The sequence below is a fragment of the Lissotriton helveticus genome, chromosome 2_2 (genome assembly GCF_964261635.1).
Source record: "Lissotriton helveticus chromosome 2_2, aLisHel1.1, whole genome shotgun sequence".
NCBI lineage: Eukaryota > Metazoa > Chordata > Amphibia > Caudata > Salamandridae > Lissotriton > Lissotriton helveticus.
The window spans coordinates 508587493-508604643 of NC_136060.1; the positions used below are offsets into that span (position 1 = coordinate 508587493).

Sequence of the window (17151 nt, forward strand, 5' to 3'; positions counted from 1 at the left end):
ACAACTTAAACCAGAAGACCCTTGAGTAGAAGCTGTGGAGTATAAACTAATGAGAAATGGGGAGAACAATGTAGACAGAAATATGATAGACATTAAAACTCATTCGAGTAAACACAACACCAGAGTTAGAACTGTCAAGCAGAATGGCTCTCCTCAGCACTATAGCTCCCAAGATGAAACTAAAGGCGGGATGGGACGAGTGGTAGTGCTGTTTTTACTGAAAAAGAACTGAGTAGGAGTGAATCTCCAAATACAAGTAAAGAGTGACAAAAACAGAAAACTGATGTTAAGAAGGTGGAACATCCAGGGTTTGTGGGTTAAAATGTAGGCATAAAAGACAGACTGCTCAGCCTTGCAACCTATTCATAGTCATGCTCTAGGTGTCTCCATACCCTGCTCAGGGCCACACTTGCCTTCTATAATGTGTCACCTATAATAGGGCTAGTACATAAATCTACATCTTAGTATCAGCAACTGATAAAACAGTACTCACCACACAAACCACTCACAAGCAAGGACTATTTGATGACAATGTTACAGGTACTTATATTTTTATATTTCTCCAAAACACAGTGATGTTGGATCCTAGTTTTTGCACTGGTGGACGCAGTGAACGGAGCTGGACATCAATCCGTGGAAGATAACTGCCCTGTGCCAAATGCTAGAGATGCCAACCAGTTGTGTGAGCGCTTTCACTGAGTCACATGCTAATACTGGCATCTCTAAAAAGATCATCTGCCGGTCATCTGCTGGTCAAGCGACGACCTCTTGCATGCTGCAGGAAGCCAATCTATCTAACATGTTGGCAAATACAAACACTTGGCAGCAAGTTATCGCCATTCTCCTGCTGATCATGCACTCATCTCTCTTTCTGAACTAAACAGTTGCTGAAGTGAAAATGTGGCTTGCCCACTACTAACTTAAGAATTTTTCTTTACAGAAGCACTGCTTCAGCCTAAAAAATTTATTTTTCATTTTTAAACGTTCAACAATAAGCTGTAATTCTTCATATTTTCTACATGGAGTTTGGTTGTGCACCTTTACTGCAGTGTTTTTAACAGCTGTTTAAAGGCCAAAATGATGCAAGTAAATTGAAAATTTTGAAACGAAGTCCCCAAGTTCAGCTTGAAGCCCACTGCAGATCACAGGGCGATAATTTCATGATGACCAAGAGGTACTGAGTGTTTTTAAACAAAGTGGCCAGAATATGCTTTACGAAATGAAAGAAAGTCCATTTGCCTGTGGATTTTCACAGCGCATCCGCATCCATAAGTGCTCCAGTGGCGTGCCTCGCGTCTGCTCTCACCCACAGGGCTGAAGCTGTAAGTTCTTTCGATAGCACTCAAGGCTGCACAAGGGCACGCCAGTCTTTGAACACGAGTACTTCTTTGCACTGGTACAGCCGCTCACCCCGCACAGGACAGCAGCTGGGGGGGCAGGCGATGGTGCAGAGGGGACAGGACAAGGCACAGCAAGGGGGAAAGAAACAGTGATTTGCTCTAGTCTGTTGGAGTAACGGATCATGGGGCACAGGGCCTGCCTGGCCTTACGCTCGCGCAGAGTCTTAACCTTCGCCTTGTTGGTCTTGGTCAAGCGTTCGATGGTCTGGTTTTTGTTCTCCTCCGCCTTCTTGGCTGCCTGGAGGCGACGCTTGCGTGCCCGTTCTTCTCTCTTCACCAGCATCTCCTGAGTCATCTCCTTGGGTGCGAAGACTACGGGCACCTCAGGCACAGGGGGTGGCAAGCTCTGCTGCTTCTGCAAGAGGGCTTTCTAGAAAAGAAAATATGATCCACGAGTTACTTGGTACTTATTGTGCAGGGAGAACATCAACATTAATAAGAAAAAGGCCACTCATCGCCAGAACCAAGCCAAATTCCTAACGCAAGCTTCAGCTGCCTTAGGACATATTCTCCCCTGAACATTGTCAGAGTTGCAGCATGATCTAGAAAATGTTTCTGTTTCAGAGGAAAAAAATGATGTTCTAAGTAACACTCTAATTATATAAATTGGAGTCCAAGTATACTACAACTCAATCAACTCATCCAAAGGTCTAGTACAAATAGTTAAAATATCATCTGTGACTCTTCCCCAATAATGTTTATATTCAGTCGACTTTGCACCACTAGGGCCCCAGGCGTGCCTCTCCTCCAACCAACCCATCAATAGGTTCACGTACTACAGTGGGGGTAAATCTGGAGCACATGGCGGTTCTGCAAAGTTGACGGTGCAATCGACCATTGCACATGGAGACGTTGCTTTCAAGGATAAGTCGAATCATATGTAAGCTCCTGTGAGCGTGTGCCAGGCGTTCAACAGGTCCTCCATTGAGAAAGTGTTCCACTGTTAGTATTCCAAAATCATGTATAATATTTGTGTATAATGAAACCACATCTGGAGTGGCCAATATCATTCCTTGTTCCCAGGTGATGTCACTGTCACCGGGTCACGAACCCATCAGGATCCTTCCCCGTGACAGACTTCTAGTCTTCCCTACAGGAATGGTCCGGACCCTTTAAGGGAAGTCTGGAGTCCCTTGACAGCGAGTCCGCCCCCCTGACGTCACCTGCGAACGGCCTATCCCCAAAGGAGTACGGCAAAGAAAAGGAGGATCTGGAAGACGCTGAGGTGCTGTGGTGCCGTGGAGATCGCAAGCCGCGCAGGATAAGCCGACGGGAAGAAGGTGTGGCGGACGCCGACCCGGACCTGAGAAGCAGCGGACCCGGAGCAGAGCCAGACGTCCCCGAACCACCGGAGCAGGAGAGAGAAGCCTCGTCGCGGGAGAAGCCAGGAGGCCACCGGTCCTATGCACCGCCCAGCCACGCGCAGGAAGACGCATGGCTCAAGCAGGTACGGGGTGGTTTCCGTACTCTTCTTAACCTAGGAAAAGGGGGAACCGGGTAGCGGAGGCTACAGGGCAGAAGAACTGCTTCGTGCACTTTTCACCGCACGTTGGGCTTAATTCCTCCGTAGTTCTATTGGTGACGGTGGTTCGCTCTCACACCTGACAGCTACCCTCACTCCCTTTCCCACATATCAGTTAAGAAACCAGGCAGTGAAGTAATTGCCGCGTTTGTCTTTTTGTTTCTTTTGCATATACTGGGCACTACTGGGCATATCGAGAGGAGCGACCAAGACGACCTCCCGAAGACTCCAAAGCAGGAAATCGCAGCCAGTACCTGGGACTATATGCAAGACTGTAGAACTCTCTTTCAAACCAATAAAACGTTTTTTTTATAAAGACCCATTCAGTGGCTCCTTCCCTCCTTGTATACCCTTAAGGTTACAGTCACATAGAAAACTAAGTCCATGCTTGGTTTCCCAAATGAAAGATGGGGGATTGAGTGTATATGGCCCTAGAAATACAGCTACAAATTCTGAAATTCTCTCAGCCGGTCCACCAATATCCAAGAGAATAGGTCTGCCCGAGGGAAGTCACCCCCTTTATGTATTTTAGGGAAAATATACAGGCATGGATACCTAGGTTTCACAATGTTCAAATATAGGTACTCTTCATCCAGCAATAATTCACTATCATGCCATAGATTTAACTTCGATTTTGGCATGGTACTAATGTCAGAAATATTCACTCTCTTTGACTCTTAGTGTCTTAGTTACTGGTAAATGGTGAGTGACGAAACATGTGTTGGCTAGCTTATGGAGACGTTTTAGGAATAAAGTATGTAGAAGAATAGAACTGGTTTTTTGTGGAGTGATTGGGGATTCAATTCCTTCTGCACGGGAAGTTTTTTATGCTATTCAGAATAATTTACTTAGTTATATAATTTATATTTTTCCTTTTGACTTTGTTACTTTTGAAGACAACTTTGGTGGCTTATATTCGCTCTGGAGCACCCAAGTCTTGTTCTCAACAATATAATCTGATATGTTGTTTAGTTCATTGTTACTATTAATATTTGTTTGTGCCGCTTCTACCCAGCCACCATTTACTTTCGATTCTAGAAAAATCCCCAATTTTGTACACAGAAACAGTCAGTCTGCAATGTGACGTCAGTGTCCAGGTGCAGGTTTAGTGATATGAGCTCGATTCCAGTTGGTTCTAGGGGGAACAGGTAACGTCGCCCGCTGCAGGAGGTCAGGGCCAAGGGGTCTCCATTCACAGGGCAGCATTCCCCCCCAAGTGACAGTCAATGCTCGGGGACTGAGAAGCTATCTACTACCTCCACTCACTGCTCCTCTAGGGGTTTTGTGCAGAAGGCTCTATATTCTCAGTGTGCAGGGCTGCTCCTTCTGCCAGTGCCCAATTCTTGACCTCCACCTGCCACCTACTATGTGGTGGGCCAACCAGGGATTTGCAATGAAACACAGTGTCCTAAGGAGCCACTCCCGGAGCTAGGTCCAGGAACCAGTTACAAGCTTTCCTCTCAGGTTGTCTGCTGTAAAAGCGAAGCAGGGAGATCTCCACTGTACACAGCTGGTTTCTGTTTAAGCTTCTCTCTAAATCTGCCGTGACCTGAAGCATGCTATCATCAGGCAGCCCACACCATTTGGAGAAAGTGTGTGTTAAAAAGGCAACCCAGAGCATCCCAAATCGGTAGAATGCAGCATTACATTCCGTCTGTGGGGTGCAAGATATGTAGTGTGCAGGTAGTTGAACTGTGTGAATTTAAAGCGTGTGTTTAGGGTGAAAGTGTATGAACGTACTAGGGTCTACCATATCCAGCCGCGTCAATGCTGCAATTTTTAATGGTGAAATCAGACCTACTTTTAGGTCCCCTAACCACGAGGTAGCATGGTCTGACTGAATTCAACAATTTCTCTTACTAATGCTCAACAAATCACGGATACAATCTAAATTAGAATCCTTCACTACAACTTGTGAAACAATTTACTGCAAATTCTGACTGTTATTGCTGTGACTAACAATCTATTGTATTTTAATTTGCTTTTAATTCTGAATTGTGCTACTGCCAGCATTTCTCATCATTCTTTAGTTTTTTTGCCCTATAATAAGGGGAATTTTCTTTTCACATCATGCTATTACCAATCGGTTTTCGTCATCTTCGGGATACTTATGCAGAAAATGCATTTCTTTCTTTATGCCATTTCATGCATGTTCCATGAGAACAATTAAGGAAGGTTGCAGGGGGCTGTGCTGTCCTACAAAGGACAGTCAATGGAAGAGACTAACCTACTTTATAGTAAAGCGGAAACTTTTAATACAGGAGTCTCCAACCAGTCGATCGCAAGCTACCAGTAGCTCAGAGAAACCTTCAGAGCAGCTTCCAGCCTGGAGTTAATTTTTAACTAAGAAGTGCAATAAATAAGTATTGCGCTTTTCTTTGAAAGTTAAGAAAGGTTATGTATATGTTTTAGTATTATCAGACTGCAGATAGCAGAGCCTTATAAAGAGCAGTGCTCAACTCTGATTTATGACTCAGGTGGGTCACAGAACAGAAGCACGGAGGTATTTAACTCCTAAATAAAAGTTGTTCTCAACTCAATATTGGAGCAGGAGAGCAAAATTATGTTTCTGAATGCTTTAAACTGAGAGACAATTCAATATGACAGTTAATGATTAAAACAACTCTTCATTAAAATGTTTTCCCTTTTCAAAACATATTCAAACTCTAGGCCTCCTGCTCCCAGAGGCTGGTAGACACAGTGCCACATTTATAAATGAAAAATCGGTTCATTTTCTTTTAAATGGAAGAAATTTAAAATGAAGACAAATGTTTCTATGAAACATTACGTCTTAATAATGTTCTCTACTTTAAATTAAGCCAATTATATCTTAATGTTTTATGAAGCAGTTTCTTCTCTTAAAATTCATCCCATTTAAACAAATTACTGTATTTCCCCATTATAAATGGTGTCTAGGCAGGTCTACAGGCCACTGCGAGTAAAATGCCTGTTGCTTGTAAAGACACTTTGACATTGAGGAGAATATAAATGATGAGTTTTATATAATGCATATAAACATCAAGCTACCTCTTCAGTTGAATTTTCTCCCATTCAAAAGTGTTGCATTTACGCACAGCAGGCATCTTGCTGCCAGTGACTGGTAGACAAGCTGTCCATACTTATACCTGAAAAATATACATGTTTTCTCTAAAAACGAGAAATTTAAAGTGCAGAAAAATGTTCCATCAAGTGCAGACAAATATTCCACAGATACCTCTGTCTTGAGAGAAGGCCTGGTTCGTGTCTCCAGGTGGATGAAAAATAATTTCTTGAAACTTAACGGTGACAAGACCGAGGTTGTGATACTTGGCAGGGGTAAGGATCTCTGGGGCCCCCACCATTGGCCCAATGATATGGGACCTACCCCTCAGCCTGTAACTGTAGTTCGCAATCTCAGGTTCCTCATTGATGAGAAACTCACGATGAGACAGCAGGCTGTAAAGGTAGCCGCTACCTGTTTCGCCACCTTGAGATGGCTTCAAAAAAATTCTCTGGGTGTTGCCCCCTTCTACACAGAGAACGGTAGTCCAGGCGTTGGTTGTTTCCCGCCTGGACTACGGCAACGTTCTATATCTCGGAGATGATCTGACAACCATAAAAAAACTTCAGGTTGTTCAGAACGCAGCTGCTCGGCTGCTTCGCAACGTCCTCAGGAGGATATCCGCCTCTCCAGCTCTTCTCGACCTACATTGGCTTAGAGTTCCGGAGAGAATCAAATTCAAAGCCCTTTGCCATGTTTTTAAAATTAAGCAAGGCTCTGCCCCTAAATACCTCCAGGGCCTTATTCAGGCCTATAAACCTAATCGTGTCCTGAGATCTTCAGGGAACGGTGATTTTTCCATCCCCAGATTTAGGCTAGCAAAAATGGGAGGCCGCTCTTTTGCCTATCTGGGTCCTAAACTCTGGAATGCTCTTCCCATGACCCTGAAGGCAGAAACCAATCTTTTTCGCTTCCGTAAAGGACTTAAAACTTGGCTCTTCCGACAGTAAATTGGAGCTTCTTTTCAGTATACTCAGCATACAAATTCTTCTTTAGTCTGTCCCTTAGCGCCGGGAAACCCACTGCGGGTAGCTGTGCGCTTTATAAGCTTAAATAAATAAATAAAAAATAAAAATTCCCTATTATGAACCTTTTTTTGTAGAGCATTTTTCTGCACTTTAAATTTCTCCCATTGAACAAAAAAAGGGTTTTATGTTTGTGTTGGACATGTAATGACGTTGCAACATATGGCAAAAGGTATGTCCTGTGCCACAAGAACAGGTGACACAGGTTCTCAGTCACCCATACACATATCCCATTCATTCATTCATTCATGTTCAAACATCCCAACAGCCCATGCACTCACTGACGCACATGGCAGCCCTATCATAGTCCCCCACGTCACAGTATTTTGTTCAAATCATAGGATCTGGCTCGATGCACATTAGGTTTAAAGTCACTGAAGCCGGGTGAGGGGGTGCCTGGTAAGAATGCGCGAGTTACCTGGCCTCCAGTACCTCACAACGATACTCTCTGATGAGAAATAGAGCTCAGGACAGGTCGGAGACCCCTGTTTTAATGCCATGTACTCAGCACGCCGTACTGTACAGCAGCAAGCCTATAACCCACACTCGTCTCTTCTGTTGAAAACTCACTTGTTCCATCAGATATTTGGAGAGAGGACTCAGATCCAACCCATCCTTATTTGCCTCAGACTGCACAGCTCGGGGAGTCGACCAGCATCTATTGAAGTCATTGATATTAATCCAGAATCCTTAATATCTTCATTTCTCAATGTAAACTGCCTCCACTTACTGGAGAGTCCTTTTGTTTCCAGTCCAGAGACACTGATCCATGAGGCCTCTCTCTAATGCTGGCCAAACTATCGCTATTCCTAAAGGACACAGGCTTCCGCACGGAGATCCTTTAGGTACCAAATGGGTCTGGTTGAGGGCACCTCAGATACGCATTTGTAAATATTCGTAAAGAGTATGGCACAGACGGTTCTCGTATTTCACTGTTCAGTTTTATGTCTGGGGTGTCTTTTGTGCTGACATTTCACCCACCAAATCCAGGTTATGGGGAACTGGAAAACATGACCTAACCCATAAGGCAGACAATATTGCTCTCTGCCGAGGTCTACTGTCCTAGGCGGCTTCAGCTTTCATGTAGCCAGCCAAGCAGATCCTGCAGCACAGGGTTTTGTTACTACGTAGAATCATATGGTCTAGATCAGCTGGTTAAAGGCTCATGTATATGTCCGAGGCCGCATGCTAGACATTCTTTCAACGCGGGCTGCCAAGGACAACGTGATCGACATTTCACTGTTAACATGCTATCGGACTTCCTTTTCAAGGCATTTTTCCTTGAAAATACCCTGGGTTTGAAAACAGTTGACAAACCTCTGCGGTCAATGTTTCAAATCCAATTGGACCATGGCTTAGGGGGCTCTAGATTTCTTTTTTTTCAAGGACAAATCAGTGTATTTTTTTGCAATTATCTTTTTTAATAAAAATATTGGTTGTAGTCACACAAATGAGGTACATAAGTATGGAAGTCAGAAAAACATCTTGTATATAATAAAGACATCATTTTTTTTGTAGCGGATCACAGCATAAGGTCGATGAGCACCGTAGACTGAAGACTAGCTATGGTAAGCGGCACATGTCAAACCTTCTGGACTGTTCTCAGTATTTTAGACAAAGCTCTTTCGAACGCTGACAAGGCACTGACAGATTTTAATTACTGTAAAAGAAGGCAATGGACTGTGAGGCACCCCTTGTTACCCCTCAAGAATCAAAACCACCAGATCACACATTAAATGGTTTACACACTCATTAAATGAGAACTCCTTGTTATGAGGTGGAAGAAGTGGAAAAGGCACAGGTCTTATTACGCGGATGATGCTCTACAAAACACAGCTAGGACCTTTAGGAAAATGGTCTCCTTAAAGCTAACTGACTTACTTGTGCTCCTGTCTTATTTACCAGAGATAAAAATCTTTTTTTATAACCAATCATTTAAGTTTTTTGTTAAGCTTCCCTGTCTTCCTTCTAAAATATTGGTTTCTCAAGTCTTTTGTGAATAACTCGCTTTTTTTCACAGCTAAACTACAGAATATTTATAAGAACGTTTGACTTCTTAGCATCCCTTACCATCATATTAGAAGACTTCTTCTACTAACGTCTCCCAATCTTTTTCATGAGTTCATACTGCAGAAATGTGAATATTATTATCAAAAATCAAATCTGATCTCCAGGTAACATCTACTCAGTATCTATCCCCAACCCTTCTCTCCAGCAATTATTCAGAGACTTACTAAGGTGGTCAACATTTTCTTCTGTTGTGGATCAGTGTCTGCCAATTGGAAAACAGGGGTTGTAACTGCCCTACTAAAACAAGCATTAACAAAGCCAACAGACTTGGTGTTTGAGACCAATTAACTTTGCCATGGTCTTCTGAAAAGCTGGGGTAAAAACATTTTTTGCAGGTGCTGTGTACCATCCGCCAAAAGAAAAAATGCGTGATGCAGCATTATCGCATAGGTGCTATTTTGTTATTTTAATTGACGGATCACAGATGTAAAAAAAAAAAAAAAATCTGAAATATCGCTAGATCCAAGTATCACCCAGCAGAATCTCAGCTCATTCAGCCACTGCTGGTAAAATCTTACCCCGTTCAAGTTACCCGATGTTCATCAGTAAATACGACCAGTGTCCTCTTTCCGCGGTCATCTTCACCTCCCCATACAAAACTAGTTATCGCAAAACCTCACCTGTCTGGCAGTGAGCAGAGACTCGTCCACTTCTTTTTTCAGCTCCCCATTATCGTCCAGCTCTCCCTTCTCCAAGGCCTCCAGCCAGCGTTCCTCCTCATCTTCCTCTCGCTTCACGAATCCCTCGGGCACCATGTCCGACAAGGGTAGTGGGTCAAGGTTGCTGTCTTCATCTGAGAAACACAAAAAGACTCGAGTTAACATTTATAGCAAGAGCTAAGCTGTACGCAGACGAGTTACCTCTCTAACAAAACAACAAACTCCAAATACTCCATGTGGTTAAAGTGACACAGGGTTTGCACTGACCAAGCAGGAAATCTCTCCGTTCAAGCTGCTGGGTGCACAGAGAGAACACTGTATAAGGAACAGAGAAAAACGCTCACTTAACTAGACTTATGTATTTATTACAAAGAACCCTCTGGCCAGCTTTGAGGGTTGAGATAATCAGCCCCTGTGCACCTCAAATTCAAACTGCTAACCTTCTTTTATCCTCCAATATATGGCCATTCTGTCACCTAATAAACTTCCATTTCTCTCTCTTTCGTACTTCTTCTCTAGTCTCACCAATATTTTCATGCTCTCATGTCTCTCCTATTCCTTTTTACGATCTTACTACTTTTGCCTCTTCTGTTTCATTCTCTTAAAGTTCCCCTCATACCTTCCCATTTTCAATCTCCTTACTTCGCTCGCATCCTCCCTCTTTACAAAATAACCTCCCCTCCCTACGTGGTCAATAAAAACAGGTCTCAGGATAGTACATAGAACATATCACAGTTAAAGTAAGGGATGCTCTTTAAAAGCATGATCATCATTACACGTAGAACAGCAATTGATCAGTAATACGTTGATAACATGTCTGTAAATAATCAAATGCATATTTACAATCTACAAATTCATATAATAAAGCGTCTGTTTGTCATTGGCAACCTATTCTTAGGCACAATGAGCCACGATACGACATGTGGCGTGGCTCAATTACACAGGCCCAAGATCATACAACAGTGCAAGTGTGTTTCAAAATAAATGTTACCTGTGTGTGTACATGGGGCAAATATATGGTCAGTAGGCATAAAACCTCAATACTGAGCTATAAAATATTTTTGAGGAAATACTGCCTGTTGGAAATTCGCCTTTTTCTGGATCCTATTTTTGCTGAACTTAGAACTCAGTGAACTGTTATCCGTGCTTATTAACAGGAGTAAAGAGCCTGTGCTCCCCTTTCAAACAGGGCTATTGACATATTTCTCTTGCCTTTAGGTCCCTTATATAGGGTATAGTAAATGTACCCACGGACTGGGAGCACACGCATGTAGACTGCGCGCTTATTGTGTCATTCAGAGTGATCCTGGAAAACATGGCTTCAGGCCAATCATGTGTACCAAGACTGCAGAAGCCTAAACACCTGCAGTCACGCTGATCAAAAACCTGTTTTTGACAAGCAGAAAGCCTTCCTTTTAAATATGAAGTCACCCTAAGTACACCTTGTCACCCACAAGGTAAGAGTGACATTTAAAAGTGGAACATGTGCAGAAATAAAGTTGGCGTGTTCCTACAGGGACTAGATCCCAAGCACTACTTTTACAGACATTGTCTAGGGTCCAGCAGCCACCCTTTTAGAATACAGACTATAAACTTTAATCTGTAACTTTTGACAGAAAGCAGCTAAAACAGGTTAATGCATAGGTCAATGTACACAGAGATCTCAAGAAGGGAAAGCCTGTGTCCCCAAGGTCCACATTAGCACAGCTGGCTCTGAACCCAGATGCTGTTTGGAGTGTAGAGAGGGGAGGGCTCTGCTCATTTCATTGGCCTCACCACTGGATGGACACAACAGCTCTGCACAAGGGAGAAAATGTTCCCCTCATGTTGCATTTTAGGAAGAAGGGGGGGTTGTTTCCAGTAGAGCAAACTGGAACTGGTGAAAAAATGGGTAGGATTGTACCCAGGAATTTTTTCCCTAATAGTTGGTGAGTGTCCAGGAGTCAACCCCACCCACTGGCTAGTGCTAACCATAAATGCAGCACCCTAAGGAACCCTCAGGAGAACACTTTCTGGACCTGTGGAAAGTCAAAAAAGGCCTGGTCCTCCCGTCTGTGACCTGAGAGGAGCCCTGAGGGACTGGACCTGCCGTCTGTGACCTGAGAGGAGCCATGAAGGACCTGCTGTCTGTGACCGGAGAAGAGTCCGGAAGGACTGCACCTGCCGTCTGTGACCCGAGAGGAGCATTGATGGACTAGACCCGAAGGACTGGACCTGCCATCTGTGATTCAAGAGGACTGGACCTGCCATCTGTGACCTGAGAGGAGCCTTGAAGGACCTGATGACTGTGACCTGAGAGGAGCCCGAAGGACTGGACCTGCCATCTGTGACCCAAGAGGACTGGACCTGCCGTCTGTGACCTGAGAGGAGCCTTGAAGGACCTGCTGTCTGTGACCAGAGAAGAGTCCGGAAGGCCTGCACCTGCTGTCTGTGACCTGAGAGGCACCATGAAGGACCTGCTGTCTGTAACCCGAGAAGAGCCCGGAAGGACCTGCTGTCTGTGACCGGAGCGGAGCCCGGAAGGCCTGCACCTGCTGTCTGTGACCCAAGAGGACTGGACTTGAAGTCCTGGACTTGCCGTCTGTGACCTGAGAGGAGCCATGAAGGACTGGACCTGCTCCCTCTTGTATCCAAAACAAATACAAACTACAAAGGTCAGTTAGCTTGATCCTGTGTGGCTGCAGGGTGCACACAAACTGCAAGAGGCCTTCTTCATGAAGTAACTAGTTGACCAGTACCAGCTGGACCTGTACTGGACCTTGCTTGTTGCTTCCACTGAAGTGAGGCCAGTGCTGTCCCTGAGGGGCTGAGTGCCTTAGAAGTGACCAAGAGGAGTTGCTCAGGAAAGCCTGAAGAGCTGGGACTGGAAAATTTTTTGACTTCCAGGATTACTGGTCAAGGGGACAGCACAGCTTCAGGCTTACCTGGCTACCAGATTTGGTTTCCATTATAAAAAAACCACTAAGTCAGAAGATAAAATCTTTGATCGAGATTAACCCTTTTGGTGTATCTGATCTGCACTCCATTGTGGTCGGCGTGAAATTGCGCCTAGACGCTGGTCTATGGATTCCGTAGACTATCATTGGTGCTTAGTGCATTTTGTCGCTATTTTTACTTACAACTTTAAAATTCATATCTCCGGTTCTCGTTATTGGTTTTTGCCATTTTGTGGATTGTTTGGTACAGCACAAATATTTTACACATTGTGCTAATTTAAGCCTGCCTGCTCTGTGTCATGACTACCAGTGGTTTGAACTCAGCTTAATTTAGGGCATTTGTGGTTCACCCTGAAAAGCCAGCGTTATTATTCCTGTAGGTGGGAGGACAAATAATGATTCGCTTTCATACACTGCCAGACTAGAAGACACAAAGAACGCCAATCGGAGATTTGATTGCACTCGATTGAATATCCATATACTATCATTTGTAAAGATGGATTTGTAAGACAATATAAAATGTGTGATATTTCATACGTCCCTGTTCATTTATGTTTTAGAGCTTGTACCAGGTAAACGAGTTGTCATCATGTAAACAGTTTTCGCTCTCAAATTGAAGCATAAACGTACCAGTAAAAACCCATTCCCCTTTCTTAAGTCTTCCTCTTTCTGTGTTACAAGTGCAAACTAAATGGGCAAACTCTGGTGTGGGCAGAATGCAAGAGACAAAGAAAAGCATATGGGAATCGGTCATGGCGCGATAGATTTCAGGGGGAGTTGGATCTCTGTTGTGTGCATGGTCTGTCGGATCATTTCATTCAAAATACAAGAACTGCTGATTAGTAACTTGGTGAGACTAATTTGGATTGTAAGTATATATGCGAGTATGTGTGTTAGGGTTCAGAGCTTTCTTAGGTCTTAGGGGCGAGTTCGAGATAGCAGTGATGAAGAGAAGTAGTACTCACCTAGCCAGGCTCGGTACTGCTCGATAGGGACACCCTCCATGGGTTCATCGTCATCATCCACGACCATCAGGGGCGATGGGGACTGCTTCGCCTCGGGGATAACGGTAAATGTGGGGACACTGCAGAGAAAGAGAACATGTTTAGTGATAGTAGATTGAAATCAGTTTAAGACTCATCCTAGTGGCTCCCTGTGCACAAGGAAGCAAAAACGCAGTAACCACAGCAGCGTTACCTCCATCTCATTCACTTTTCTGCTACCCCAGCTGAATCTCACAACACTTTGGTTTAGATCAGTAGAGTAGACCCAACTTGGTATTCTACCAGCACTCACCAAAAAAGATCAAACAAAACTGACACGGGATGCCAGACGCCATCACTCGAGAAGGTAACCTGAAGCCTGGAGAGCACCGGGTCATGCCGGGAAAGGTACAACAAGCAGGGATATTATATAGGGTCATCACTGTATCAAGTCAGATTATGACGGGACCTGAAATATGGCGTCTCATCCTAGAATCTTCAAGTGTAATTCTGAATGTAGAGGTATCAAGAGCGGTACTAATCCCAGCTGCGGGGGTACATATGGAGCAGGGGATCCAATCCTGGACGTATGACTGCGACATTTAAAATATTGGGCTAATTCATGAACGCAAAACTGGCATTCTATTCTAGATCAGAGGACACCTCTAGGAGAATAGTGTCAGTGCAGAAGAGAGCGACCACAACAGTCCAGAGGAGAGCGACCACAACAGTCCGGAGGAGAGCGACCACAACAGTCCAGAGGAGAGCGACCACGACAACGTGCGCATCATAAACCTTATGAATCACTGTTCAACGGCTAAACAATGTGCAATCTGAAAAGGACGGAGAAATTAAAGCAAGACACACACAGGTCAATTTACCAGCGCAGAACTGGCATTCTATTACAGATCTGAGGACACCTCTAGGTAAAATAGTGACAGTCCAGAGGAGAGCGACCACGGCGGTGCAGGGGAGAGTGACCACGACAGTGAAACGTGCGCGTCAAACATTATGAATCGCTATTCAATATCAAACAATGTGCAATCTGAAAAGGATGGAGAAATGAAAGCAAAACAAACACATGCCTCAGTAGGGTAGAAGTTCACAGGCTCTCTCTGATCTCACAAAGTAACTTCACCTAGTAGGGGACACCCCACCACAAGGCAGGGTCACATGAAACCTGGTGAACGGATCAAATAACGGTGGATTATCCTTATTATGTATTGGCTTAATAACTGCTCCTTTCAAACTGTTTGGGAACAGCTGAAATATTAATGCAAACAATTTGAAACATCAATCTATATTAGTTTAGATTATTACTGCTGGGAGGTTATCTGGCTCCGTAGCACGTATTCATTTTAATAAACAGATAGTATGCTTTATTTTTTCAACAGCAATAGACAACCTCTCAAAAGCTCACTTTGCTAAACTGGAGAGACCAGCTTGTGTGCATGACCTGAACGCGTCTCCGAAAAAGGTTGTCCAGGATTCCTGGCATGTTACATAATAAACTGCAAGCTGTTTCTTTGAGGTACCTTAGTACAAAATCCTCTACTGACTGTCATTGCATTTGAGGACATCTGCTTCCAACATTTATTCCAATGTTTGATGCTGTACTGATTTCAGGTTTCTTGCTTCTTGGAATATTTTTTTCTCTTTATATAACCCACATAGCAATAATGAACAAAAGTTTTTTGCTATCACCCTGATGAAGGCCAACGTGACATTCACCACGTACGAAACAGCATAGAATTTTAGTCATAAAGCAAGCGGAACTGATGGGAACTGCCTTGAATTTGGTTCAGTCTTTCCCTGCTGTCAAACAAAGCACAATATGGCTGCAGAGTCTTCCTGACCAAGGATGAGGAGTCAAACTAACAACACAAAAAGCCTGGGTCATGCTTAGCACAGAAGATGAGAAAGATTCTCTGCTTCGACCAGATTCTGCTGCGGATATGCCCTGGATTGAAGGCTCTATTGAACAGCCTCATAACATGAGCCATGCTGTAGCCCCCGTGCAAACAATGGCTCACATTTTCTAACTTTTCATGCTGTGTACGAACATATCGGTCCTTTAAACAAAATAAGGAACTGACATTATTCCTCATCACAGCATGTCTGGTAAACTGCGTCATGATCTGCACACACTAGCCTTCCCCCAAAAGCCTACACTGAAACAAATGCACAATCAGCCAATAAGAAGGGTTCTTAACGTGGGAAAAACCCAACAAAACCACTGTAACAGCACTCGGCAGGCCACTGGTGGAAGACAAGTATTCGATATGAAGTCCTCTGCCAGATATGCATGGGTTTTGGAGCAAAGGTTTTTGATGCCTATAGAAGCCGGACTCCCATAAAGAGCCATCCATAAACCACCACAAACCAACAAACCACCCACCTACTTACTGAAACAAAAGTACTAATAACAAGGTGGGCATATGTTTAACAGTATCATTTCCATGAACCGTTTCGCTCTCTGAGCACACCCAGGCGGTTTACCCTTGAGAAAACGCCTAAAACAGAACTAAACATGCCTTCAACCAAGAACTGGGAACAAGCACAAAGTAATGTCGGACAGGAGTCCAACTCTACAGAGTTGCTAACCACAATCGAGTAAGATCCACAGACTATGTTCTCTACTCTACTGCTGCTTATTTCCCTTCAAGGATACCAGTATCTAACCACCTGCCAACCAGAAGCCAAACCGGATGGAATGAATTTTGAACAGTTGCACTAACCATGCACAACATTTATTATATCTCACACAAATATAATCACCACTTCTGTGCCATGTTTAACAAAGAGATTTGGAGCAGACACAAAGGGATATAGTTCTGCTGTAGGTGACAATGGCACCTGATAAGGATTACAAGGGGCATTCTCTGTGCATCACTGCCACACCCTATAACAAGCAGGGCTGCCAAAACCAGGAATAACTAGATGAAGGCATCCACTGAGCATACGCGCAACATAACTTGGACCAATATACGTGTCGGCTCTAACACAGCACAAGCTGACATTTACAGGTGATCATGAGCGCTGGATCAAAGGCCTCCCATCGAGATGCTAGTGATTAATATAATTCTATTAGAGAGTTCTTTACATGCAACCATCTCACAAAGATCAAACGAGATAAGAGGCTGAGAAGATTAGAGCAAAAGAAAGACTTCAGTCATCTCAAGAAGCAGCGTAGACATGGGTTTTGTGTTCCTTCTGTGTGGTGAGGCCACAATAACATTAGACCACCTAAGATCTCAGTCCTGCTGTCGAAGCAGAAGCAAGAGATCTCAGCTGTACCTTTTGGTGCCGAGGATCTGTCCACCCAGTTTGATCTTGAGCTTGAGCTGTGGTTTTGCAGGTCCAGAGTCGGACTCCAGGGTTTCAGAGGAGACGCCATGGCTGAGCTCCTCTGGGTGATGCTTCTTCTTGTGTTTCTTATGCTTCCTGTGTTTCTTCCTGTGGGAGCCGTGGCCACTCAGGTCATCGTCGTCCACTGCGAAAGAAAATCAGAAAAGG

General features: G+C 44.0%; 1 protein-coding gene across 1 annotated transcript in view; it reads right to left on the bottom strand.

Annotated features, from left to right (window-relative positions):
- Positions 1 to 943: 943 nt before the first annotated feature.
- INO80B (INO80 complex subunit B) overlaps positions 944 to 17151 on the bottom strand; it is a 44788-nt gene continuing 28580 nt past the window's right edge. The window contains exons 2-5 of the mRNA XM_078679071.1: positions 16933 to 17128; positions 13618 to 13736; positions 9678 to 9850; positions 944 to 1770 (exon numbers count right to left, since the gene is read on the bottom strand). Of these exons, the coding sequence (XP_078535197.1) occupies positions 1303 to 1770; positions 9678 to 9850; positions 13618 to 13736; positions 16933 to 17128 (956 nt within the window). The 3' untranslated portion in view covers positions 944 to 1302. The remainder of the gene's footprint in view (positions 1771 to 9677; positions 9851 to 13617; positions 13737 to 16932; positions 17129 to 17151) is intronic.